Source organism: Mesocricetus auratus, unplaced genomic scaffold (assembly GCF_017639785.1).
Source record: "Mesocricetus auratus isolate SY011 unplaced genomic scaffold, BCM_Maur_2.0 Super-Scaffold_100011, whole genome shotgun sequence".
Classification (NCBI taxonomy): Eukaryota; Metazoa; Chordata; class Mammalia; order Rodentia; family Cricetidae; genus Mesocricetus; species Mesocricetus auratus.
Window position 1 is genome coordinate 73,309,528 of NW_024429195.1, and position 25,461 is coordinate 73,334,988.

The following is a 25,461-nucleotide window of genomic DNA, read 5'->3' on the forward strand; positions in this document are numbered from 1 at the left end:
TGCAAAATCTTAATTTTAAATACCAACATGATGCAACAAGTAGAAAATGTCCCACCTGGACATTATGTGACAGGTCACAGTCAAAACACAGATACACAAAACATGACCTAAAGTGATCTTCAGGCTGTGTATAGAGGTGCGTATGAAACCTAAATGAACTTCAAGTTTAGACTTGGATGCCAAGCCCAAGATATTTTATGATGTATACACAAATACCCCAGAATCCCAAGAAAAATTCAAAATCAGAACCACTTGAAGCATTTCAGGCACTGGACATTCAGGCTGTCTACTGAAAACAGGAGGCACTAGAAGATTCTCTAGATGGGAGGCTCACAGCACCAAATGCTTCAGGCTTCGGTCGGGTGGGAGGGAACTCAAGCTGTGTGCCTGCAGAATACACGATGCACTCAATGGCTTATGCATCTGTGTATCATTCCCCACTTCCTGTCCCAGCTGGCTTCTGCATCTGTGCACCGTTCTCCACTTCCTGTCCCAGCTGGCAGACGGCCACGATGAGGATGAGCTCATTTCACAAGACTTTACATTGAAAGCACAAAGATGCAGCAAGGGGCCTCCAGAAGGATGGTTTCCAACAAACCTGTGCAGCCGCCTGGCTTTTTTAGCTGCAGCTTCTGCTCCCCCCACAAAACTGCAAATAAACTCAGATGGGTACTGATCCAACACTGAACCACTCACAGACACGTTATTACCTGGAAAAGTCCCGCGGTGTTAAGTTCATTCAATTAATTCTTCGCTGAAGAGAACTGTGTGTTTGTGGTAGGATGCATGCTCATGTGTGGTTGTGGGGTGCAGGGCGCGGGGGTGGGGTGCATTTATGAACAGAGAGAGACTTCTGGTGTCCTCCTTTGTCATGTCCCATCTTACGTTTGCCTTTGGCTTTAGAATTACACGTGGGTTCTCTCCTTTCACCAGTGGGTGTCAGGGATTGAACTCAGGTCATCAGGCTTGGCAGCAAGCACCTTGACCCGCTGAGCTAGCTCACCAGCCCTCCACTTTTATTTCATTTGTTTATCTGCTTAGTTTGGTTTTACGATAAAGGTTTCTCTGTGTATCTCTGTAGACCAGGCTGCCCTCAAACTCACAGAGATCCACCTGCCTCTGTCTCCCGAGAGCTGGGGTCAAAGGCGTGCGTGAGCCACCACCACTCAGCTCCACTTTTATTTTTTTAAGACAAGGTCTCTCACTGAATGTGAAGCTTGCTGTTTCCTAATAGCCAGACTGCCCAGCGAGTGTGCTTCCAGGATCTGCCTGTCTCTGCCCCATGCTCTAGATTCTAGGCCAGGCGGCTTTTACATGGGTTATTAACATGAATTAAACTCAAGCACTCACATTTTCACAGCAATTGTTCTTACCTAGTAAGCCCCCTCCCAAGTTCCTGCACTGAAAATAATTTTATTCCTATAGAATTTAGCAATTAACTTGGTAGGGCCTGAGTTCAAGTCCCAGTAGAATATATAAGTGTATTTTAAAATATATAACTTGATTTAAAATAGGTATTTGACATATATTTGTTTTAAATATACATATGCATTTTAAAGCAATTATTTTTAAGGGATTTCCTATTAAAAATAGATAAGAAATGATGACTCCCAAGCAGTCTGTATTAGTTATATAATTTTACTCTTTATAGTTTGAGTGGCATACTTTTCTACTTTTGAGAATGAAATGGTCTGGAGTTAATATCTAAATTCCCTTCCAGGGTCCTGGGTTGTGTGGTTCAATGGCAGAGCATGTGTTTAGCATACACAAGGCCATAAGTTTAATCCCCAGCACCAAAATTTTATATATATACATATATATGTATATTACATGTATATCACACACACATATATGTATAATATATATGGATTCTCTTCAAGCTCTAACATGATGAATCTTGGAGTCTAAACCCCCAGTCCCACACCATGTAAGAAGAACTAGCCATCAGTCCATCAAAGTAAAGGACCCCATAAAGGCCCTGGTGTGGTCACTGGGTCACTGTTTTTCACACACCCTTAGAGCTGAGGCACCAGAGAGGACCAACACTGGATGCAATGCATTTCCAGAAGCCATCACTGAAAAGATCGTCCTCTGCAGAGTGTGCAAAGCACTGGAAGCCACACCCGAGGCCTCCACAAAAGCGGCACTCTCCACCCTAGCGTTCACTGGTCATCCAGCAGTTCCTGGACCAAATGCTGCTGGTTCCCGTTGCATCATCTAATTTGTGCATCCGTTCTCCAAGGGAAGTACCCCGGCAGCTGCTGTACAAAGGCAACCTGGGGAACATGCCCAAGGGTGCGCTATGGAGGTCCCACCAAGGTGGAGGTCCCGTCAAGGTGGAGGCTCCCGTCAAGGTGGAGGCTCCTGTCAAGGTAGAGACTCCCGTCAAGGTGGAGGCTCCCGTCAAGGTGGAGGCTCCTGAACCAGCAACATGATCCACTCTAGTCTACTTCCTCAAAGTGTGGTGACGGAAACCCAAGAGCCATGACTTGTTCTGAGGGACTTCCCAGAAGACTGCCTGGTGACCAACCGTGGGACACAGAGAACAGGAGTGAGCACACATCCTAGTCAGGGGACGCAGATTTGGCGCCTTCCGAACGCCGTGTTCACAGGAAGAACCACTTGCAGCATGCATGCCAGTGGCCACCCTCTGAAGACCAGATACCAGGCTAAAAGGCAGTTTCCTAACTAAAAAAAAATGTGTATTTATTTGGTATAGGTGTTTTGCCTGCAAGCATGTTTGTGCACCGTGTGTGTGCAGTGTCTTTGGAAGCCAGGAGACAGCGTCAAATCCCTGGAATTGGAGTTACAGGTGGTTGTGAGCTGCCACCATGAGGATACTAGGACTCAGACCGGAGTCCCCTGGAAGAGTAGTCAGTGCTCTTAACCTCTTAGTCATCTCTTCGGCTGTGATTCAATTACCTTAAACCATGATCTTACTTAATATCCTTTAAAACTTCCCCAAACCCCTAAACAGAATTCTTAGCCTTGGCATACAAGGAGTTCACAAATTATCAACCATTCGAAAGTTTACTTGTAGCTGGGCGGTGGTGGTACACACCTTTGATCCCAGTGCTCGGGAGGCAGAGGCAGGCGGATCTCTGTGAGTCTGGTCTATAGAGAGAGCTCCAGGACAGCCAAGACCAAAACAAAACAAGTTTACTTGGAATATAGGACTGAGGACAAAAGACTAGAAAAGAGTATGTCATGAAAATCTTGAACACACATGAGGAGGTGCCCTGAAGGTGACACACACATCTGTCCCAAAGCAGCCAAATGATTCATTGAGACTGAGCTGCAGTTTACCAGACCAAGCTGCTCTCCCGTACTCACCCCAGGGGCCACCAAGGAAGAGCTCGGAACCGCAGCACTGACTAGTTCTGGTGTCTGTGAAGCCATTGGTATGCACTAGCTGTTGTTACTACAGCTTCTCATGTGTGTTTTTTTACCTCAACAGGTACATGGCTTCCCTTCAACTCGAAGCCCTTCCGCGTCCATGCAGAGGCTAGAGGATGCACAAATAATGTATCCTGATGTTCCTTTTAGAAGGAATACAAAGTCCTAATTCTGATTCACAGTGATTCATAGTTCTGTCTTCCTTTTCTCTCACCACCCCCTCCACTGAAAACACAAAAACACAATTAAGAAACAGTGAGGCTAAAAACACTGCAGATTCTCCTGGCGATGTGGGCAATTTTCATCTGGGACTCTGGGTTTTGGCTCTGGGAATTCAGGAAGTGTCTAAAGGAAAACATATTCTGAGATCCAACTTGGTAGCAGCTGCCGTGGCGCTCTGCAACGGATGTGACAGGCATGTGCGAGATGCTGCTGGTGACTGGCATGTCTTTCTTCTCTAAGGGAGAGCCAGTGAGCCTGCGGCAGAGCATAGCCCAAGAAACATACGTACCATCCATCGACCTACCCCTCCTAAAGTAAACAAATTCTGACTTGAGACACTCACCATCATTAAGTCTCTTTGCTGAACTCTACTATGAAACAAATCACTGGTTAGCACAATCCTTGCAAACTCCACAGTTTGCCACCTCCCTAGGTCAGTGGCACCTACAAGAGTCTGTTTCTATCTGTCCTACTTCCTGCCCAGGAAAAAGAAGCAATCAACTCGCTGCTCAGCCAATTCCACTGTGGGAGGACCATGGCACCCTCCTCTCCCCAGCAGCCTCTGGCCATTACTCATCACCCACTGGGAATGTCTCCAATCACAGAACACTGCAAAATGTGTGACAGGTGGCCTTCAGGCTCCACACAGGTTTTACATTAGATGTCAGATACTTTTGTACTTATTAGGACCAATTCTTCCTGTGAACGAGAAGGTTATACTGCCATGGGCCACAGTATAAGAAAGATATACTCACCAGGCATCCAGTTTCCAGTGAGCCCAGTCTGTTAACTTACTATCGCATTCTTTTGGATGCCTGGACCTTCAGCTGGTGCGCAAAAGATGCTCAGCAGGGTTTGTCACAAAATTAGGAGTCTTTCCATTCCCAAGCTCATGGAGCCTCTTGATAACAATGTATAAATACATAAATAAATAAACAAAATGAGATTACTACCTATTGGGTTCTCATTATGTGCCTCACTTTTTATAGGCATGATTGCATGCATTCTCTAACACCTCTACTGGGCATAGAAGAAACTAAGGCGCAGAGTGATTATGGGCTCCAAGTCACATAGTAGTAGTCCACACTAGAGTGTGTGTGTGTGTGGGGGGGGTAAGGCTAAAGAAGGTGAGTCTGCAGGAAAACAATCAGGTCCTTCCTTGGAGGTCCTAAGTGGCTAAGGGACTAACTGCAGAGAAGTCAAAGCAAGCCCAGCCAGCAGCTAACAATGTAAAAGGCAACAGTAGGAGAGTAGAGCCAAGTGGCGGTGGCGTTACAATGGCAAGAAAAAGAATTCCATTTACATACAGATGGAAACAGTTAAGAGGAAATGTTTACTTAGGAGTCATATTCACTAGGATGGGCTGGCATCCCCTGTTGTCCTTTATGGGGACTGGAGTCTCAGGACCTTGTGCTGCTGATCACCCAGTTGGGAGCTGTGTCTGCCCCTGGAGCCCCAGCAGTTCACAGCTGCACCCAAGTGGCTGAAGATGGCATTAGGGAACATTTAAAGTGCGAACCAAACCAAACAAAACATCTGGACTCACACATAATTAACAAAAACCAGTTAAGGTGCTGAAGACAGCCTGTATCCTTAATATAGGCTTCGACTATCTAGGGCATAAGGGAAAAATGCAGGCTCTAATTATGCATGCTCTTTCTTTTAAAGTAGAAAGATGTTATGTCTGTCAAGTTAACAAGCATCATTTTTTGAGTTTTACAAAGAAGAAGTTTAAAAATGTGATGATTCTGACTTTAGCTTAGCGACAACCAGAAATGTAATTAGTTACATTTTGGAAGAGGGAAAAATCTACATTGGTCTACCTGGCTATAAAACCAGACTGCTGCAGTTCTTACTAATGTGGTCCTCTGTCTCATTACCATTTTAGTCTAAAGGCTTATGAAAACCCAGCCTAAGAGATGTGTATTTCCTGTTACCTCGATGGGTAAAAGACTCTGAATCTTTTAAATGACCATTTGTTAATCTACAAGTTGTTCTTGGGAGGAAACTACAGATTCCTGAGAGGCTAGTCATCTCCACACATCGCCTCAGTAATTATCAGCATTAAAAAAAAAAAAAGCTAGTTTGCCAGAGGACTAGCTACAGGGATTCTTTTTAAATCCTAGTTTATTTCCAAGGAGAGAGTAACATCAAAAAATTAAGCCTTAATGCCGTTGGGTATTTTTCCTTTGGCACAGCATACTTTTCTGGGTGTAAGGGGAAAATACTTTTTTATAGTTCCATCAAATTGAGTCCTCCAAAGAGCATCTGGCTCACCTAGTGGGGTGGCACTTTCTGCAATAGCAAAATTGCTTTTGCTGTGCCTTCATTATGGCAGACTTATTGCAGCCTTAAGGAGGGATGCAAAATTACACCAGCCCCACTAGAGAAAAGTTCTTATATTAGTTCTCCTCATACCTTGACATCTGGATGGGAAAACAAACAAAAAGCCTAAGAGCAATGCCAGGCACGGCAGGGCATGCCTGTAATTCCACCACTCAAAAGGCTAAGATGGAAGGATTGTGGATTCAAGGCCAGCCTGGACTAAAAGGTGAGACCGTGTTTCAAAAACAACCTCTAAATAGCAGCAACAACAAACAAAAACTAAAAGCAGACAGTCTAGAAGGCTAGATTGGGATCTCTAGGATGGTGCTGAACTGTGATCTGGGCCTACTCAACTCTAGTTTTTTTCTAGTCCTTACTAGATTCCATCTGCTCAATGGGCTAGTAGCACAGATAGTCAGTACACACTGTTTCACTGCACAGTTTACAAACTGATACTGTAACTAGTGCAACCATTAAGCACCACTTAAAAGAAAATAAGCAAAACCCTGTCACAGGTGGTCTTGGACTTTCTGAGAATTGAGGTGTGTGGAAGACACCAGAGTCTGCAATTCAGGTTGTCGTTCCATTTCCCAAGCATGTGAGCACGGGTGTTCCCATGCAATTCAGGTTGTCTTTCCATTTTCCATCCAAGTATATGAGCACAGGTGTTCCCATCCATCCCATTGGCAACAAAGCTTGATTTTGGAGAGCTCATTCCAGAGTGTTGTCCACGAGCTCACCCTCCCTCCAACATTACTAACTGCTGCTTACGAGATAATTGAGTTGTGACAACCCAGGCTCTCAAATTATTTTAAGACAGCAATGTCTCCTGTCAACTGCAATATTAACTTTACACCCCCCCCACACACACACAACTGAAGACCTTGCCTTCAGTGAGCTGTGTTCATGAGCAGTCACACTCCCAAACAAACTTCTGGCTGCAGGTAACCAAACCTCTGGTTTTTTTTTCCCCAAATGAAGCTTTGGAATACTTTCCTAGTGCATTTGTTATGAAACTTTTAAAGAAACTGGGAAAGAGTAGGTCGATGCAGGAGCGATTCCACCAAACACATTAAATTTATGTAAAAAGAAATCATTTTCTTAAATTGATTAGGGGAAGCTAAAGTGAAGAGAGAATTGAGGCGAACATGCCACTTCTGGAGCAATCGATTACTTTTTCAAATATGACTGAACACCCACATTCTGTATGAGGGACCAGCACACGCCTGTCACTTATGTTTGCAACTTCGATCTGGTTATTCAATAGATCTTGGAGATGGTGGGGCAGAAACTATGCCTGGCCTACCTGGACGAACTTTATACAGGGCAGCTGACACCGAAATGCCCAGTCCCTCGACAAGCCAGAAGTTGGGAGGCTCAGAGAAAAACTCCAGGTATCGCCTGTCAGAATGGAGGAGGTGCTGTTTCAAATGGCACTTTAATCAGCAGAGGGGCGAAAGGATTTGGGAGCCTCACATCCTTCCAGGACACTTGAGCTTCCCAGGAGGGAAGGTGTTCCCAGGGAGGGCCCAGGGCTGGGGCTGAGGCCTCCGTCTTGATACCTCCAGGGCCGGTCTCCACAGCTTGCTCAGAGGAGCTATTTTCACTCACAGCCCAAACCAGCAACAGCAAACCGTGGCGAAAGAGCCCGCTCTACACGGCTCCCAACTCCGGAGCTACCGCGCCGAAATGGACTTTTGATTTTTTTTGGCAGCGCTTCTGGGGCGCACGGTGCAGGGGACTCGACTGCTGGGCTGGGGATGCAGCAGCCACGCCGAGCCCCGCAGGTGGCGGTGCCCCGAGCCAGACCCTGGGAGTCCCGGGTGCCGGCAGCGTGCGCTCCCTGGCGGGGAGACGCCGTCGCGGAGCCGGGGTGGCAGTGTAGGCAGGCTACCCTCCCAATCCAGCGGTGGCCCCGGGTTCCCGGGCCGCAGGTTTCTTCCAACCTTGCTGGCCCGGAGAAGCTAGAGATGGGTTCCACGGCTCGACCCGCGCCCTCCCCACCGGCTCGCATACCCGCGCCGCCCCGAGCGCGCCCTCACCCGGCTCTTGCAGCGGTGGTGCCGGCCGGGATCCGAGTAGGTCCGGTCCACGGTGAGCGCCGTGTCGCTGCCCGGCATGTCTGCGCTGAGACTGGCAACTTTGCGTTCTCCGGGGCCGCCGCTCCACTCCGCTCAGTACGGTGGCGCGGGGTGGCAGCTGGCCGCCGTGCTCAGCTCACCCTCGCTCGCCCGGGAGCCGCGGCCGAGGGGGTGGCGCGGGCGGCTGCAGCTGCTGCCGACACCCCGCGGCCCTGCGCCGCCGCCCGGGGGAGGCGGGCGACAGTCTCCGCCCCTTCTCCGCTCCCCGCCCCTGCGCCCCGCGCGGCTCCCAGACCCGCTCCAGGTGCTGGGCTCAGCTGCCCTCCCTGCCTGCTGTCCTGGCCCACGCGCTCCCACGCCGCCCCCTGCTCAGAGGAGCGACGTCGGTACAGGTTAGGGACCCATTCGAGCGTGATAAAAGATGGCTTTGAGGACCGGAGGTTGGCGGCTGCGTTAAGGACTTCCTTTTAGCATACTCTTCATTCAACAGGCACACTTGCTGGGCAGCTACCCAGGACCTGGGTGGTGGGCTAAGGATTGCCGGAGGGAGCGACGTTTTCCCACCTAGGATTCCATGGAGCCACACTTCTGCTGCGTTGTGTATCTTAATGGTGCTTGTGTGACTCAGTGTTGTAAGTTACCTTGAAGTCCAGACACATCTTTTCACTTCAGCCATCTCGAGTCCCAGTGGAATTTGGAGTCCAACAGAAAAAGTACTGATTGGTTATGAGTTCGGTATCAGTTGCCCAAACCAAAACTCACCACACAAGGTCTGGTTACGTGTGTCGCTGAGACAGGGTTGGCAGGTTTAAATCACTGATCTCCACAGGCCCGGAGTGCACTGGGATCTGCCTACGAGGAGGGGAGGAGGTGTCTACCCCCTAGCTGGCTGAGAGAAAACGGGGCTGCACATTTGGAAAAACCTCAAGGCATCCGCTCAGGGGGTGGGCGTCTTCAGGCTCAGAGGTACAAGGTAGAAGAATGGAGACTGTGTGGGCCTGTACTTACAACATTAAGGAGTTCAGCTTTGTTCTGTGGGTGTTTGGCAAGCTGCTGGGGTTCCTAAACCGGCAGTTGACAATGTAAGAATGGAAGTGTAAGAGGTCTGGTCGCCCTGTGAAGCATTAATAAAAGACGGATGAGGGACACTGGCTGGGAGGCCCTTACAGAGACTGAGGATGACCTTTGTGACATTCACAAGGATTGGGTGACCAAGGCAAGTCCACCCAGTAGAGTAATAGGCAAGTCTAACAGATGCGATGACACTCTAACTGCGGGGTCGTTGCTAGCACATATAGTTAAGTGGAAAAAAGGCGAGGTGCAGAATAGTATATGGCATTCTATCATTTGTAAGTATCTGTGCATATACATATGTATATATACAGCTTATTTCAGATAAGATAAACAGAAACTACAGAAATAATTGAACAGGAGAGGAGGACTGGGCAGTCAGAAGGCAGAGATGGGAGGTTATTGTTTGTTCTTTTTTTTCTAAGTGTGCATCTTAAATGTGTATATTGTGGTCACGTATTTACAATGCTAAAAATAAATTATTAAAACTGGAGATTAGATCAGAAATCTAATCTAGAGACATTTAAGAAACACACACACACACACACACACACACCCCTCTACACCAGACCCAGAGAGATTTTTCAAGTAAATTCTTCCAAGCAGGAAATAGAGATTGTGATTTTGTGTGTGTATTGTGTGATTTTAGTTACAATGTCCAGAAAGGATTCTTTGATAGGGCAAAATCTGAGCAGAGACTTAGGGAGTGAGGGGGACAGTTGTAACACAGTGTAATAGTTTGAATAAGAATGGTCCCATAGGGTCATAGATGTGAATGCTTGGTCACCAGGGATTGGCACTACTTGAGAGGGATTGGGAGGTGTGGTCTTGTTGGAGGAAGTGTGTCACTGGGGGTGGGCTTTAAGTTTCAAAGCTCATTCCAAGCCCAGTGTTGCCCTCTTCCGGCTGCCTATGGATCTGGATATAATACTTCTCCAGCACCGTGTCTGCCTGCACGCTGCCATGCTTCGCACCGTGATGACAATGGACTGAACCTCTGAAACTGTAAGCCAGCCCCAACCAAATCTTCTATGAGTTGCTTATAAGCCATCATCAGTGTGTCTCCTCACAGAAATGGAACACTGACTGCGACATGTAGGAATGTAGAAATGCACACAGATGTGGCAGGCACACTTGAGGGGAGCTCAAGGGAGAGCAAGGAGGCGAACCGTGCTCCCTCAGAAGCACTTGGGAGTGAGGTGGGAGGGGACCGTCTCCGAGGATGAGGCTCTACAGGGGCTATCAGGCCACTTTCAGGGAACATGGAGTTTCGCTTGGGTGAAGACGAAGGATTTGGAATTTTTTGAAGAGATACTGCTATAATTTGCAGATCCCCTCACAACATATACAGAAATTAGTGCTAGGTTAAGATTAAAAACAGCGACAACAACAAAAACCAAAACAAAACAAAAACATGAGGCTTGGAGGGTAAAGGCGTATCAGCAAGCCCGATGGCTGGAATTCAATGCCTGGAATGTACATGGTGGATAGAGAGAATCATTTCTCAAAAGCTGTCACTGGCCTTCACACGTGCACCTTGGCAACTGTGTGCCCATACATGCTGTGGTAACTGTGTGCCCATACATGCTGTGGTAACTGTGTGCCCATACATGCTGTGGTGTTTAGAATGGGTGTGGCCCACAGGGAGTGTCACTATTAGGTGTAGTCTTGTTGGAGTGGGCGTGGCAATCCAGGAGGAAGTGTGTCACTGTGGAGGCAGACTTTGAGGTCTCATATGGTCAAGCTATGCCCAGTATGGGACACAGTTGCTTCTGGTGCTCACGGACCAAGATGTAGAACTCTCAGCTCCTTCTCCAGCACCATGTCTGCCTGCATGCCCCCATGAAGATAATGGAGTAAACCTCTGAAACTGTAAACCAGCTCCAATGAAATGTTTTCCTTTATAAGAGTTGCCTTGGTCATGTTGTCTCTTCACAGTAATATAAACCCCAAGACCCATGCGTGCTCACACACACAAATAAATAAATGTCAAATTATTTTTTAAAGACAAAGGAAAAAACTTCAATCTTCCAAAAGAAAGTTGGAGATCATTTTTATCTCAAGACATAAAAAGCAGGTTTCCAAAAGCATAAACCGTAAATATTTAACAGCATTAAAAACATGCTTCTGTCTACGAAAAGAAACAGTAAAGTGAGAACATGAGTCATAGACTGAACCCCTGCTTTAAAAAAATCAATTTGGGTGAATTTCACAAACAATCCAGGGAAACAAAAAAGCAAGGCACAGAAAACTGCAAGCATTTTGTGTTCAACGTACAGAGATTAAAAATACTAAAAATTAAAGGATAAGCAAACAGACAACTTATTTCTTTAAGAAAACAAAGTTATTCCATGGAAATTATCGAGAAACACACAAGCAATGTAAACCTAACTTTCAGGGTGGTTCCTGATGGGGAGACGATGGTGTCATAACAATCCACTTTCTCCAAAGAGTGACCGTCTGTATTCACACACACACACACACACACACACACACACACACACACACACACACACACACAATCTTTCAAGATTAAAGATTTATATCTGGGCATTGTGGCGCACACCTTTAATCCTAGCACTCAGGAGGCAGAGGCAGTTGGATCTCTGTGAGTTTGAGGCCAGCCTCATCTACATAGTGAGTTCCAGGACAATCAGAGCTATGCAGAAAGACCCTCTCAAAAAAAAATGATGGTTTTATCCCCAAGCTTTATAGTCTGTTACTGTCAAGTCATATTAATTCGTCATGCCAACCTAATCTTTCAAAGATCCTTCTAAAAAAATCTCACGGATTATCTGTGGGTTTTTCTCCTCATCTCCAGCTGCCATCTGATACTGGGCTTGTCCCCCCAGCTACTTAGAACTATAGGAAGCATATTACATTTACATAGGCTCTCTCTCTCTCTCTCTCTCTCTCTCTCTCTCTCTCTCTCTCTCTCTCTCTGTCTCTGTCTCTGTGTGAGTGTGTGTGCACGCGTGCGTGTGTACATTTAGAGAGGCCAGTGTGCTGTGACAAGACAGAGTGGGGTCTTGGTCTGTGCTCCAGCAGGCATCTAATTTTGATTTCTATATCCAGCTTTGTGTTCCTCGGAGATCCACAATGGAATGCTGACTCTTAATGAGAAAGATGAATCAAAACTATCTGATTCACTCACATCTCAGTTGACAGAACATTTTATTTGTTTATTTACTTATTCATTTATTAAGAGCCTTTAGATTTCTTTCATAAGCCAGTTGCCCAATAGCTGTTCTGCTGGGCACTCATACAAAATATTAAAAAAAAAAAACCACACACACAAATTAGATAGTACAATAGGAAGCTCCCCAGAAAAGAAAGAAAACAAGTGGCATTCATCACCATCCGGCTTTCCTCTGGAGAGAGGATCCAGAGAGAAAATAGACCGTCCCTTCCTTTGGAGGCCATGCCAGGGCCTAAGGAGAGCAATGGGTTTGGTGAGGAGGCGGGCTCTGTAGGGTCACACAACTTAGTCACAACCAATTAGAGTCAGCTATGAGACTGGCTGGTTCTGTTGAGAAAGAGCTTCACCTACCTTTGCTAAGCCGGGCAAGTGTAAACCTGCTGCCATGATGAATGTCCTTGCTACTTCACAGAGACAGCCTCCCTCTGAAGGAAAGCCGTGAACTGGAAATTCTTATTGGCTTGTGGGAGCGTCAGAGGCTGCCTGGCCTATAACCTGTTGCTGGGTGGCAAACTGCTCTAAAAGCACTGGCCCTCCTGGGGAGGTGGCTGTCCTCAGTTTCATATGACATTGCTGGGGATAGAGTGTCCAAGGTAGTGTCATCCACAAAAGAAGGTGTGGGGGAGGGGGACTAGCCAAACCTCATATATATTTTTAATTAAATGCTTTACTGTTTTATAGTCCCTTCCACTAACCCCTTCTCTGTGTGAGGGTAGTTAGATTCCTTCACATGGTGTCTAGATTCCAAGAGTTCAAAATCCAAACTGCCCTCGTCCGGAGCTGGTATAAATATTGCCATCACATCCAGCTGGTCAAGGCGGGCCAGAAGTGGGCTGTCCATAGCCATGCCTAGACCTTCTTTTGGGAAGTGTGGAACAGTGGGTTCCTTTTTGCTTACGGCATTTGCTTCAGTTTCTGACTCATGTAACCTAAAGAGTCCTGAGCAATACAGCATTCCAGTGTTGAGTGTAGGCAGAAAGGCGAGAAGGAAATCCTTTCAAGAGAAAGCAAGACCGGTGGGCAGCGGTGGAGGGCACACAGACAGGGAACTCTAATAGGGACATAGAGTATTCTCAGGTCACTCCATTGCTGGAGCTTTTGTGGGTTGATCTGTGGGAGGTGGCCTCTTGTGGATGGTTTAATTACTGTCTATACTGATTTTAATTGTGAAAGCCAAGGTGTCTTACATTATTTAGATATTTCAGGCGATGACAGTTTACCAGAAGAACAGGGCTATGCCTTCTTCTAGATAAGTGTGTTTATTCCTGACAGTTCTTAGCACAGAATTCAAGACATGCTTAGTGGATGGAAGGACAGATAGATGATGGATGAATGGATGAATCCAACATTTTTTCAGTATCTACTCATTTTATGGACAGTGAAGTTTCAAGAAACAACCAAAGCATAAGCATAGTATTCACTCTTAGAGGGATAGAAAAACAGCATTTCCCGAAAAATGAATATTACTAATTTTGAGATATCAAGTAGTTATTGAAGTTTGTGAATTTCTAATTGTTTTATTGAGCACCTTCCATGCAACAGGCTCTGTTACTGATCTTTGGAATATAAAAGGAGAAAGATATTATGAAGGGGCATCCTATTTAGTCCAGGAGACATGCCCCTGAAAAGTCACTACAGGGACCAAGGTTGTCATGCCCTGGACACAGGCAGGGCCAGGGGAGACTTCCCTTCAGCCTTGCAGCACCTGAGGTCTGATTTGTTGGAAGAACAGAGAGCCTCTTATGAAGGAAAAGCTTATCTGCTTTCATCTTCCATTTCAATTAAAGTGTACAGAAAATATTCCCTTTGGGGAAGGGATTTATAAAACTAAAACCAGAGCTCGTCCTCCTTAAGGTTTGTTCAGAGATAGAGCAAAAGAAAGAATAATTCAAAAAGCTCAAAGCAAATGCACTATAGCCTGATGTGTAGCTGATAACAAAATTTGAGAATGTTTAGGTGGGGCCCAGAAGCTCCAATTTTAACTACTTGGTTTATTGCCAACTGCAAATGCTCACTCTTACAGTTAGTTTCTGATATAGCATATTCCATATGACTATAAGGAAACAATTTCCATCATTTATTTACAATCAGCAATCATCTGGCACAGAAGCCCAAAACTTCCACTTGGCAATATCAAGTGGGATAACAAATAACAAAAGGGAACACAACAAAGCCAGAAGACTCAAACTGACTGAGCAGGCTGGTAGAATCGCTTTCCGATATTCCCAGTGCCTTTTAGGGCAAACACAATGATTTCGTGTTACAGATTCCCAAGAGCAATGCTTATCAAAGAAGATTCTACAGGCAGCCTCCAGAGGTTCTGGAATTCCTCTCCAACTTTTGTCCTCGTGCAGACCTGAGGCTATGTTAACAAGAACAAAAATGTATTTTACCTCATCAAAGTTTGAAATTGTTGCTTTGTGAATGGCCTTGTTAAGATGAAAAGACAGAGAAAATATTAGCATAACCATGTATCTAACAAGATGAGTATCTACAATGCATTAAGAATTTCCCCAAAGAGCTGGGTGTGGTGGCTCATGTCTTTATCCCAGCACTTGGGAAGGAGGATTTTTATGAGTCTGAGGCCAGTCTGGTTTACATAGTGAGTTCCAGGACAGCCAGGGCTACATAGAGAGACCCTGACTGAAAAAAACAAAAACAAACAGAAGTGGTTTTTAGTTAGTTTAAATAGGGGTTGGAGATGGCTCAGTGGATAAGAGGACTCATTGCCCTTCCAGAGGACCTGAGTTCAGTTCCCAGCACCCACCTCATGGTTCATAACCTTTTGTTCCAGGAGATCATCTGATGCACATGCAAAATGCAGCAAAACACTCATCTATAGATAAAATAAATATCTAAAAATATCAAGAAATAAAGAATTCCCCAAAGAAGTAGAATGTCTGTCTGTCTCAGTATGGCACGTGGGTGTGGAATTTGTGTGTGTATGTGTGTGTGTGAATGTATGTGTAACTGGTAGACAAAGACATAAAAGAAAAATGCAAAAATAAATCCTCTTTTGCAACCCAAACTCAGTGTTCCATATGCCTTTTGCTACATATACAAATGAATATAATAAACAAGACAGTTCATATCATCAAAGTAATGATAGTAGTAGCCATAAAGTTGGTTTTAAGTAGGAGAGCAGTTAGTTAAAAAAAAGAATTATCAAAACTAAACCATAAAAATTAACACACCGCCGGGCGGTGGTGGCGCACACCCTTAATCCCAGCACTCAGGAGGCAGAAGCAGGCGGATCTCTGTGAGTTCGAGCCTAGGCTGGACCGACAGCCTCCAAAATAATACAGAGAAACCTTGTCTCGTAAAAAACAAAACAAAAAAAATTAACACACCAACTAAGAAGAGGTAAAAGATATGAAAGACATTTCACCGACGAGGTTACATGAATGAAAAATGAACACATGACATTAAGTTCAACATCGTTAGCTTTAAGGACAATGCAAATTAAAACCACAAGGAGATGTCACTACATGCTGACACCTAAAATAAGAACTATTAATGGGGAATGCTGGCACAGATGTGGAGAAACCAGGTAATCACACATCACCGATAAAAATGGAAAGTGGCTTGGCCTCTTCCAACAGCTGTCCACTTAGCTGTTCTGTTTGCTGCCCACTTGCTGTCTTGTGTTGTTCGTGATACTGAAGGCTGCACCCGAGGTCCCCCACTTGCTGTCTTGTGTTGTTCGTGATACTGAAGGCTGAACCCGAGGTCCCCCACTTGCTAGGGACTGCTCACCACTGAAGTATGTCTCCAGCCCTCTTTCTAAACAATTTTATGTTTGAAACAAGCTCTTACTAGGTTGCACAGGCTGACCTTGAACTTATGATCCTTTACTTTGAAGCCTGCTTGCTCAAAATCCTTAGGAGGATTTACACCACCAGTCTGAGTAGTTTGACAGGCTTCATAAAACTGAAATATGCAAAGCATCTGACCTAGCAGTTACACCCCTGGGCATCTATCCCAGAGAAAAGAAAACATGTTTATACAGATATTGATCCACAAATGTTCATGGCAGGCAGGGTGGTGGTGGCGCACGCCTTTAACCCCAGCACTCAGGAGGCAGAGGAAGGCAGATCTCTATGAGTTAGAGGCCAGCCTGGTCTATAAGAGCTAGTTCCAGGACAGGCTCCAAAGCCACAGAGAGAGCCTGCCTTGAAATCCACCCCCCAAAAAATGTCCATGGCAGGTTTATTGATAACAACAAAAACCAGAAGCAGCTCGAGTGTCCAAACAGGTGAATAAACCTGCATATGGGGGAACACACTCAGCACCAAGGGAGAGCCAACTGCTTCTCTGCAACAGCTTGGATGAGCCCCCAAGAAAACGTGCAGAGAAAAGAGCCAACCCCCAGAGGTCATGAACACAATGGACGCTTTGTGTAGCCTACTTGAGGTGATAAAATTATGGGTATGAAGAGGAGTAGGTGCCAGTGGCTAGGACCTGAGAGGATGGTTGTAGGCGAGTGATGGGTATGGTTACTGAAGGACCACTTGAGGGCTCCCGTAATTCTGGAACCATTCCGAACCTCAGGAGTGGTGGTGGGTAGGATTATGCAGCCAATTAAATAACTGAGAGCTAAGTTGCACACACCATGAATGTGCAGATTGTCGTGATTTATGATGGCTTAACTTACAAATTTTTCACTTTACAAAGACATAAAGCAATGTGCATTCAGTAGAAACAGTGCCTTGAATTTTTTAAGGACATTCATTTATTGCTTTTGTGTGTGGGAAGCCTATGCCATAGGCGTGTGTAGAAGGCAGAGGATAATTGCTGGATGGAGTTGGTTCCCTCTTTCTATCATGTGGGTTCTGGGGGCCAGGGCAGGTTGTCAGGCTTGGCAGCAAGTGCGTTTATCCACCCAGTCATCTCGCTGGCCTCTATATGCTTTGAATTTTAATCTTTCTCTGGACTAGCATTTAGCAGTTCAATACTCTCTTACTATAATAGGCAGAGGCAGAGGCCCACACTGCCATGTCAGCCACGCCATCACAACATACCCACACTTTAGAATATATGGCGATGTTTGATTGTAAACACAGTTTTGACTTATATAATTGAGGGAAGACATAATTCCATTGTAAATAGAGTAAGACTGTGTAAGTAAAATTTGGAAAATCTGAACAGACAATGGATTATGGTATTTTATTCATACTAAAGTTTTGTTTTGGTTTTGGGTTTTCAAGACAGGGTTTTTCTATGGCTTTGGAGGCTGTCCTGGAGCTAGCTCTTGTAGACCAGGCTGGTCTCAAACTCACAGAGATCCGCCTGCCTCTGCCTCCCGAGTGCTGGGATTAAAGGTGTGTGCCACCACTGCCCAGCTTCATATTAAAGTTTTACAAGATACTATTATAGGAGCAAGGTCGATTAGGGGTACCTGTGATTTCTCAATATTATTCTTTACAACTGTATCTGAACCGACAGTATTTTACAATAAAAAGTTGAGCTAACAATTAGATGCAGTTGTGACCCTCCTCTACCCCAGGAAAAATCCCACACGTTGGGAAGAAGGGGATCAGCACAGCAAGGTGGGGGTGGCCTTTGACATATGGATGCTTTTCTGAAGCCATTGTCTACCCAGAAGACAAAGCTCTTCATGTACTACTCCTTGCCACAGCAGAGAATGGGCCCAGCGCAGATCCTCGGGCAGAGGAGAACTGTGTGTGGTGCTCATTAACGTAACTGAGAACATCTGTGTCTGGTCGCGCTGTATGCTGTGTCACAACCTAGGTCAGCTATAACAAACTGAGAGCCAAAGGCAGTGTCCCCAAGTCACCAGTGCTGTGCACAGGACCTGGCACAAGCAATAACCCTACAAAGTTTTTGTCCTGTGAATAATTGATAATTAAGTTCTGATTTGGGAGTAAGCATAGAATTGATTCTTAGAACAAATCCAACTGCTTGGTAAGATTTTGCATTACAAGGCTGAATGGACAGTTCTGGAAGCTCTCTGTGCCTTACTGCTTTAGGGTTTTGACCTTGGCCTGAGCTTTTGTTTTATATCACATACACACAGGTTATTACAAACTGAGCACACCCATTCCTCACCTCGTGACCCTGACATTTAGAAGCGAAGAGTTCAGCTGTCTGGTTATGGCGCCCGACTCTTGGCTATCCCCGACTGCACTTCGCTAGAAGTTCATGGCAGTGTTATGAAAACAGATTATCAATGCTTTTCTTTGCACCAGGCACAGGATGTTCCATTCTGTTGCATGTGTAGCTGCAGCTGAGATGCTGGCTTCTCATTTCACACAGCCACAGAGAAAGCCACTCTCTGGGGATGTCTGGTTCACTACGTTCTCTCCCCAGGAGAAGGTGTTTCATAAATCCCACACTGGATCTGAAGGACACACTGTGTGCCCGGAACACAGTGCCAGGAATCTTACTTTGTGCTTTACCAACTCGAGTTGCAAGATAAGGATGGTGGGACATGAAACTACTAAAGAAATTTGAAGAGATATTTTAAACAGCCGAGGCCTGTGGAGACCTCCTTCTCTGCCTCCATCCTTGCTGGTCTGTTTCTTCCCGGAATTCTGCAATGCCTGTTCTTTATATCACTCAGGCACTGGCAGATCATTCCAGGAGGCAGATTGGCTACAGGAGGTAATCAGCCTGGGTTCCAGTCTTGCTGTTGATGCTCACTAACTATAAAGCGTTGGTCCCAGCACCGTAAGCTGAAGGTAACAACCCTCCCTCTATGCACTGCTGATGAAGATGGTATACATGAACCACACAGGACAGTAAGAACTCAGTGAAGTCTCTGAAGGTGAAGCCAAACCATATGCCTCGTCCAGTGAGAGCGCTAGGATTTATGCTGGGCCCTTGGCAGGTCTTCTATGAAGGAGGGCTCATGTCAATGCTGTACTTCAGAACTGTCTTGGGAACTAGGAAGAAAATAACAACCCCTGTATTTGGACCCCAGCCAGTATGTGACCCTTCACCACTGTCCATGCTGTTGCTATCACTTCAGAGCCTGCAAACTGACAGAAATGAGGAAGGCAACCTTCCCACTTCCTAAGTGTTTCCTTCTGTTACAAGCCACAACTCCCATATACACAACGTTTCTTCCCCCTTTTTTCTTTCCCCTATATTTTATAAAAGTACACTGCATTTGATAAAAGTGTACTTTATTTATCAAAGTACACTTTTATCAAATAATTCTACATCTGGGAATTTGTCCCAGAATAAGACAATACAGAAAAAAAAATACCCAAGTTCATCCATCAGTTTTTATCATTCTGAAAGGTTGGAATTATTCCAAGGTTTATTATTTATGAAGAAATAAGGGATTCTTATATACATTACAATATAGCCATATAAAATATAGTATGGCCGGTGCAGATTATACTTAGGAAGGATGTGCAATTGCATAGGGAACATTGACATAACGATGTTATAAACTTTATAATGACACATCAGGATAACCCTTCCAGACTGATAAACTCTGAACAGTATTAGGACCTCCAGTGCTGGCGAAGACCACAGCACCCTGGATCTCACACCTGGCAGCCCCCCCCCCCCGTGACATCCTTGAGGGCATACACCAATAGGATACACACACAGGAATGTTCCCAGTGGCCACAGTCTTCGAGGTAGGTAGGTACTATTATTTTTCCATCTAACTGAGAAACAATCAGGGTCTCAGAGAAGATTTGACCAAAGGTGTCTAGCAAGGATGACAAAGTATGAAGATTGCAGGTCCCTATGACCCCAAAGCTCAGGAAGGTGTATATGCTTGGATGACTTATTTCATTTTTACAAGCATCAGTTTTCCCACCAGGAGAACCATAAGTCTATGGTGAGGAGAGCTTGTACAGGGAAAGAGCTTGAGGCTTCTGGAAGCAACATTGTTGCAGATACCCTACAGGTCATTAAATCTGCAGAGGGAGACTTGTCTCTGCCCACTCCACTTTATCATGCTTCTCCCAAGGTGGTTGATGAATACACACACACACACACACACACACACACACACACACACACACACACACACACACCCCATAAGGAATACTTCAATATGCTAGACTTTGGTTTTCTATCCTCAATAGGGTTTTTTAAACATGATTTTGATTTTAGCCTTCATCTGAAGGCTTCTTCTGTGCCTTTTCTACCACTTCTAAGCACTGTCAGATTTTTGGTTTAGCATTTCAGGTTTCACAAAATGAAAAGTCTGCTCTTTTATGGCATTGGAATTGGAGATCCGCTTCTGTGGAAGTATTTCAAAGTCCTGGCTCGCTGCCTGTTTTGAAGGGTGTTCTGTGGCTTTCTCATTTTTCACTGCTTCTTTGCAAATCAGCTGTGGCTCAGGAGTGCCCAGTTAATATTTCTGACAGGCCATTGATTTTCCTCCCAGCGAGAGTGGTGTCTTTCACAAAAGGAGAGAAATGCTAAACCACACACAAGATTTGGGGCACTGCACTCCATCACATGTGTGTACACAACGCATACAGGAGGGAATTGTTAGAAATGATCAGAAATGCAAAAACGTAGTTAGAGTTGCAATCAACAACAACATTCCTTTCGGTTCCCAAAATGACCCTTGGCGGTAAGAAAAGGAGAAATGAGTGAAAGGTCCATGAAGATGCCACTAAATTTATCTAGCTTGACTTTTGAGTTTCTGCTCCCCTCAAAAGAAGCAGAAGCCTGTAAATCCCCGCCCCCCCCCCCCGGAGCTTCCTGACACTCTGGTTACAGAGCTCTTTTCTAGACCATGCCTTGCTGGGACAAGGCTTTCCACATTCCTCGTTGTTTCCATTTGATCATTTTGTGAATGGAATCACCCTCTGCAGTCCAAAAATAACACGATGATTTAGACCCAGCTTATTAAAACACAGATTATCAATCTGAATTTATATAATCCACCAAACCCAGGTTTAAGAACATTTACTCAAAGTACTATGTTTGAATATTTCTGCCATTCAGATACCAGGATCAATCACATAACCAATTATTGTTCAAAGCTTCAGTGCCCAGTAGAGTAGATGCGTCCCACGAGGCTGTAGAGCATGTGCCCACTATGACTGAGGGCTGAGTTTAAACTTTACATAATTCATACCCTGAAGGCCACTACCAAAAAAGAGCATAAAAGATCATTAATCCAGGGTCCATATTCCTTACACAAAATGCTCACAACCAGAAGACTTTACATTGTGGATTTTTAAAAAAAAATTTGGAATGCTTGCATAGGCAAAATGAGACAGCTTCCAAGCCTAAACATGAAATTCACCACATAGCCTGAAGGTTGATTTTGAGCAATGTTTTTAATACATCTGCATTCTGACTATGCTGTCATATAAGGTCAGTCATACACTATTTGAGAAGTGTCAGATTTTGGAACATTGTGGATTTTTCATTTGGGATAATTTCATTTTTATACAATTACACAACAATACCATCACCAAATTCCACTATGACATACCTATTAAAATATGAAAGCACAAATGACTCTCTACACCTTATATAAAATGTGAAACAAATACCAAAGAGTCATAAGCATATTAAAACTTCTTTATCCCAAATGATTCAGGCTAAAATTAATGTTCATTCTTGTGGTGATTAGTGATAATCACCTGGGAGACAGGCCTCTGGGACTGTCTATGGGGATCTTGATTACATTAAATGAGGTGGGAGGCTCCTCCCACTGTGGGTAGCTCCATCCCCTGTGCAGGGATCCCAGAGGAACAAGTGTAGATAGAGCAGGCTAAGCACTGGCATGCACGCATTCATTGCTCTCTACTCTAGACTGTGGGTATAAGCTCCTGTCCCTGTGATACCCTTGACATCCTGGACTATAAACTAGAATTACAGGCTCAATGAACCTTTCATGCCTTAAGTCGCTTTGGTCAGGCCTTTCATTGCAGCAATAGAAAAGAAACAAAGGCACTTCCCAGGAAACACCTTGTATCTAAAACTATTTGCCATAGGCTAGCTCATATTAAACAGTGTACATATCTACCCCATTTTTCCTGCTAGATTACAGTTACTTTTTTTCTGAGCTAGAGAGGACTCACACATTTTTAAATCCATCCATTCCCAGAAAAATCTTATGATGGAAATCCTTCTCTAAATGTCTGAGGATCTGAATACTGTGTATACTGATGTGTTTTAAGTATTCTGTTTTTCTATAAAAGAAAGCCTAAAACTAATATTGAGGTATTCTGTGCTCTGGGACAGAAAAAAGCATCATAAAGCGGATGGTACTTTCCCTGAATCAGCCAATAGGTGGAACAGAACTCTATCAAAAGGCTATTCCTAAGAGCTGACAAGCTTATTTTAAACTTTACTGGAAGAAAAAGACAACTCGGGCGTAGAGGAGAGCATGATGAATAGGAGCAGGCTGCATGGTCCTTGCTGGATGGCTGGATGTTTTATTTGCAGCAATAATGAAGGTCACATGGCTAGGAGTGGGGATGCAGACCAGTGAAGAGACAGCTCACAGGAGACACATGCAAACCTGGAGGCACAATGTGATCCATGGGGGAGGGAAACAATCGGCAAGTCAGAAGGAAAACTGGAGAATACAGTAGACCACTGAAGATAAAAACAAAAACCCGGCTGTCTACTATTGAGAATCCACCGTAATTCTAACTGGATTGCATAGTACACAATTATATATCGACAGCCTTTATCACTACCCAATAGTAGACATAAATAGGACTAAATCAACAGACATAAACAGAAACAGAAGGTATGTACCCCAAAGAAGTTGCCTGAAAGATGCCTATGCAATTGGGTCTATAAACCCTAATTTTTTTTCTTTTATAATATATTGAAGAGAGACTAAGTTGTTTGTGGCTTTATAAGGGTCAAAGATTTAGAACCGAGGGAGAGGTCACCAAATGCATAGACAGACTCAACAACTGCACCAAGTATTTCAGAAATTTTTTGCCACTAACTGCAAGATGCTGAAACTGTTGCTTTATGAGTAGCAGCTGACAAGTCCGCGTGCTATGCAAAGCCCCTCTCCACATGGGCATTTGAGTCAACCAACCACGCTGAGAACTATCTCCACTTACCCCAACCTTTAGCAGAACCCTATGTGCTAGCCTCTCAGAGCATTTAGCATCCTCAGCAGGGTGACAGTCATGTCTGGATGCCTTACAGTGTGATACCTTTCTGCATGCCACGCCTACGGTAACACTTCTTTTGTTAGAAAAACACTGGAACCAAGTAATCATACATGTTAATTTACTTTCCTCATGGGTGTGGTTTTCCCGTTTCCTAGAATTCCTGCCTCGTGTTCCACTGACTGGTCCTATGGTGGTCTCATGACACATACCTCTGTTAACGCTGCCGTGGGTAGCTGTCTGTGTGGGCTCCAGACAGGCAGATTTAAACCGAAGAAATGGATTGTCTGTCCTCACATGGCTGTCCCTCCACACACAGTGTCTTGGTGCCTCACTGTCCTGATTTCCCCTCTTAGGAGAAAAGCAGTCATAGCAGATACAGATATGCTTAGATTAACTGACTTGTTTTAACTTCATTACCTCCGTAGGGATCCTAACTGTGAATGCAGTTACATTTAAGGTGCTGGCGGCCAGGCTTCGGAAGTGGGAATATTAGGGTGACACAACTCAGTGAGTAACAGCACTTTTGTGATGACTCACTCAGCAGGTACATGTAGCTGGCCAGGCTGTAAGATGAGGGACAGTGGCAGCCTGGAGGTGAAAAGGAAGGGGTCCCAAGCCCACAGAATCCTCCACAGCCCCTGGGAAATAAAACCCCAGTTTCTTAAGTTGAGAACGTTTCATTTTGATTAGGCATTCTCCCAGTCTCTCCATCTAATTTTACATGAAGACAGTTACATAAAGAATCTCACCCAAAAGAGATAGCTGGAGAGGTAATGATCCATTAAACATCGCTGACAGCTCCAATTGAACCCCTGGTTATGAGCTACAGTTCTCCCTGCACCCTCCCCCTTCATTAAATACTCGTGAAGAGTGGACAGGAAGAGAGAGTGTGAGCGGAGGAGCAGGGGAGGTGGGGGGACGGGGAGGCCAGAGATGGATTGCTAAAGGATGAAGTATGGCCAGGGAAATACCCGCTGGGCCTCCGGAGAAGTAAGAAAACAGACGCTACAGCAAGGCAGAGCAGGACTCGGGCATCAGAGGGGGAGGAGCAAAGCAAAGAAATACTGAGCATTTATCAGATTTATCTTTTGGAAGTGAAATGTTATCTTCCTGACGGGACCTGGGAGATGAACGTGAGTATAAGAATCACAGGAGACATCGAGGCAGCTGCTGCCAGGCCGTCAGTGTTCTCACACTTCCTATAGATTTTTCAGGCCAAATAGATGGTGTCCTCCCCTCCTTCTCCCAAGATTTGAGTTGCAGGTTAGCAGAGAACTCGGCAATCCCAGGCTCCGGTGTTACTCTGTATCACGCCTAAATAAATAAAGTTAAGGAGCTGTGGCCAAAGATGGAATTTTATAATTACATATTGATTTATATTGAATGTCTCAGTCTGCTGTAGACTCTTGCATCTCCCCGGGATTGCTTTCCTGCCAATTTGTAGGTAGTTTATAGCAGTTTCAGAGTACCTCCAAAAACGCATTTCCGACAGATGGGATTATTAAATGCTTCGTGCAAACAATGATCCATAGCTGTGGTACCGCCCACTAGCAGACAAAGCAGAGTGTCTCTGCTCCTCTCTTATTCCAGTAAATATTTACATCCTTCCGCGTACTCACTTCAAAACTGCGGGATACTGAATTTTACTGCTCTTTTAAGACAAATACAAGAAATTGCAATGCTTTCTGGATTTTCTAATTAACTCGCTCTCGGAATAACTTACTGATAGCAAGACAAACAGGCCCAGCTTATAGTTGGTGTATGTGGTCAATTTACATATAGAATGTAATTATAAGTTTGGTACTCATTTCCTTTTCCAAGTTGGAAATTGTTATTTGCTTATATCTTTTTAAAGATTTATTTTTATTATATTTTATTCACATGTGTGTGTGTGTGTGTGTGTGTGTGTGTGTGTGTGTGTGTGTATGCCACATGTATACCAGTGCCTGAGGAGGCCAGAAGAATGTGTTGAACTCCTAGAGTTACAGGTAGCCACCAAATTGGAAGAGCAGGAAGCAGACTCAGCTGGGGAGCCATTTTCCTATTGACTTACTTACACTTTTTAAAGCTTAGGATT

At 44.8% G+C, this 25,461-nt stretch overlaps 1 protein-coding gene and 1 non-coding gene across 7 annotated transcripts in view; one reads left to right on the forward strand and one right to left on the reverse strand.

The window, feature by feature from the left end:
- Positions 1-25,461, reverse strand: part of Tmcc3 (transmembrane and coiled-coil domain family 3) — a 260,794-nt gene that overhangs the window by 63,789 nt on the left and 171,544 nt on the right. Inside the window, exons 1-2 of one of the 6 annotated variants that reach the window (XM_040755015.1) lie at positions 7,986-8,160; positions 7,250-7,344 (exon numbers count right to left, since the gene is read on the reverse strand). The exons of 3 other annotated variants lie outside the window; for them this stretch is intronic. Coding sequence is in view for 1 of the 3 variants with exons in the window: in XM_040755006.1 (XP_040610940.1) it covers positions 7,986-8,063 (78 nt within the window). In the remaining 2 variants the exon portion in view is untranslated. Of the gene's footprint in view, positions 1-7,249; positions 7,345-7,985; positions 8,242-25,461 lie in introns of those variants that run through there. 2 more of the 6 variants (XM_040755006.1, XM_040755009.1) reach the window with 2 other exon arrangements.
- On the forward strand, positions 15,240-15,366 carry LOC121143384. The gene has a single exon (XR_005880587.1). It is a non-coding gene; the product is annotated as a small nucleolar RNA SNORA40 (small nucleolar RNA).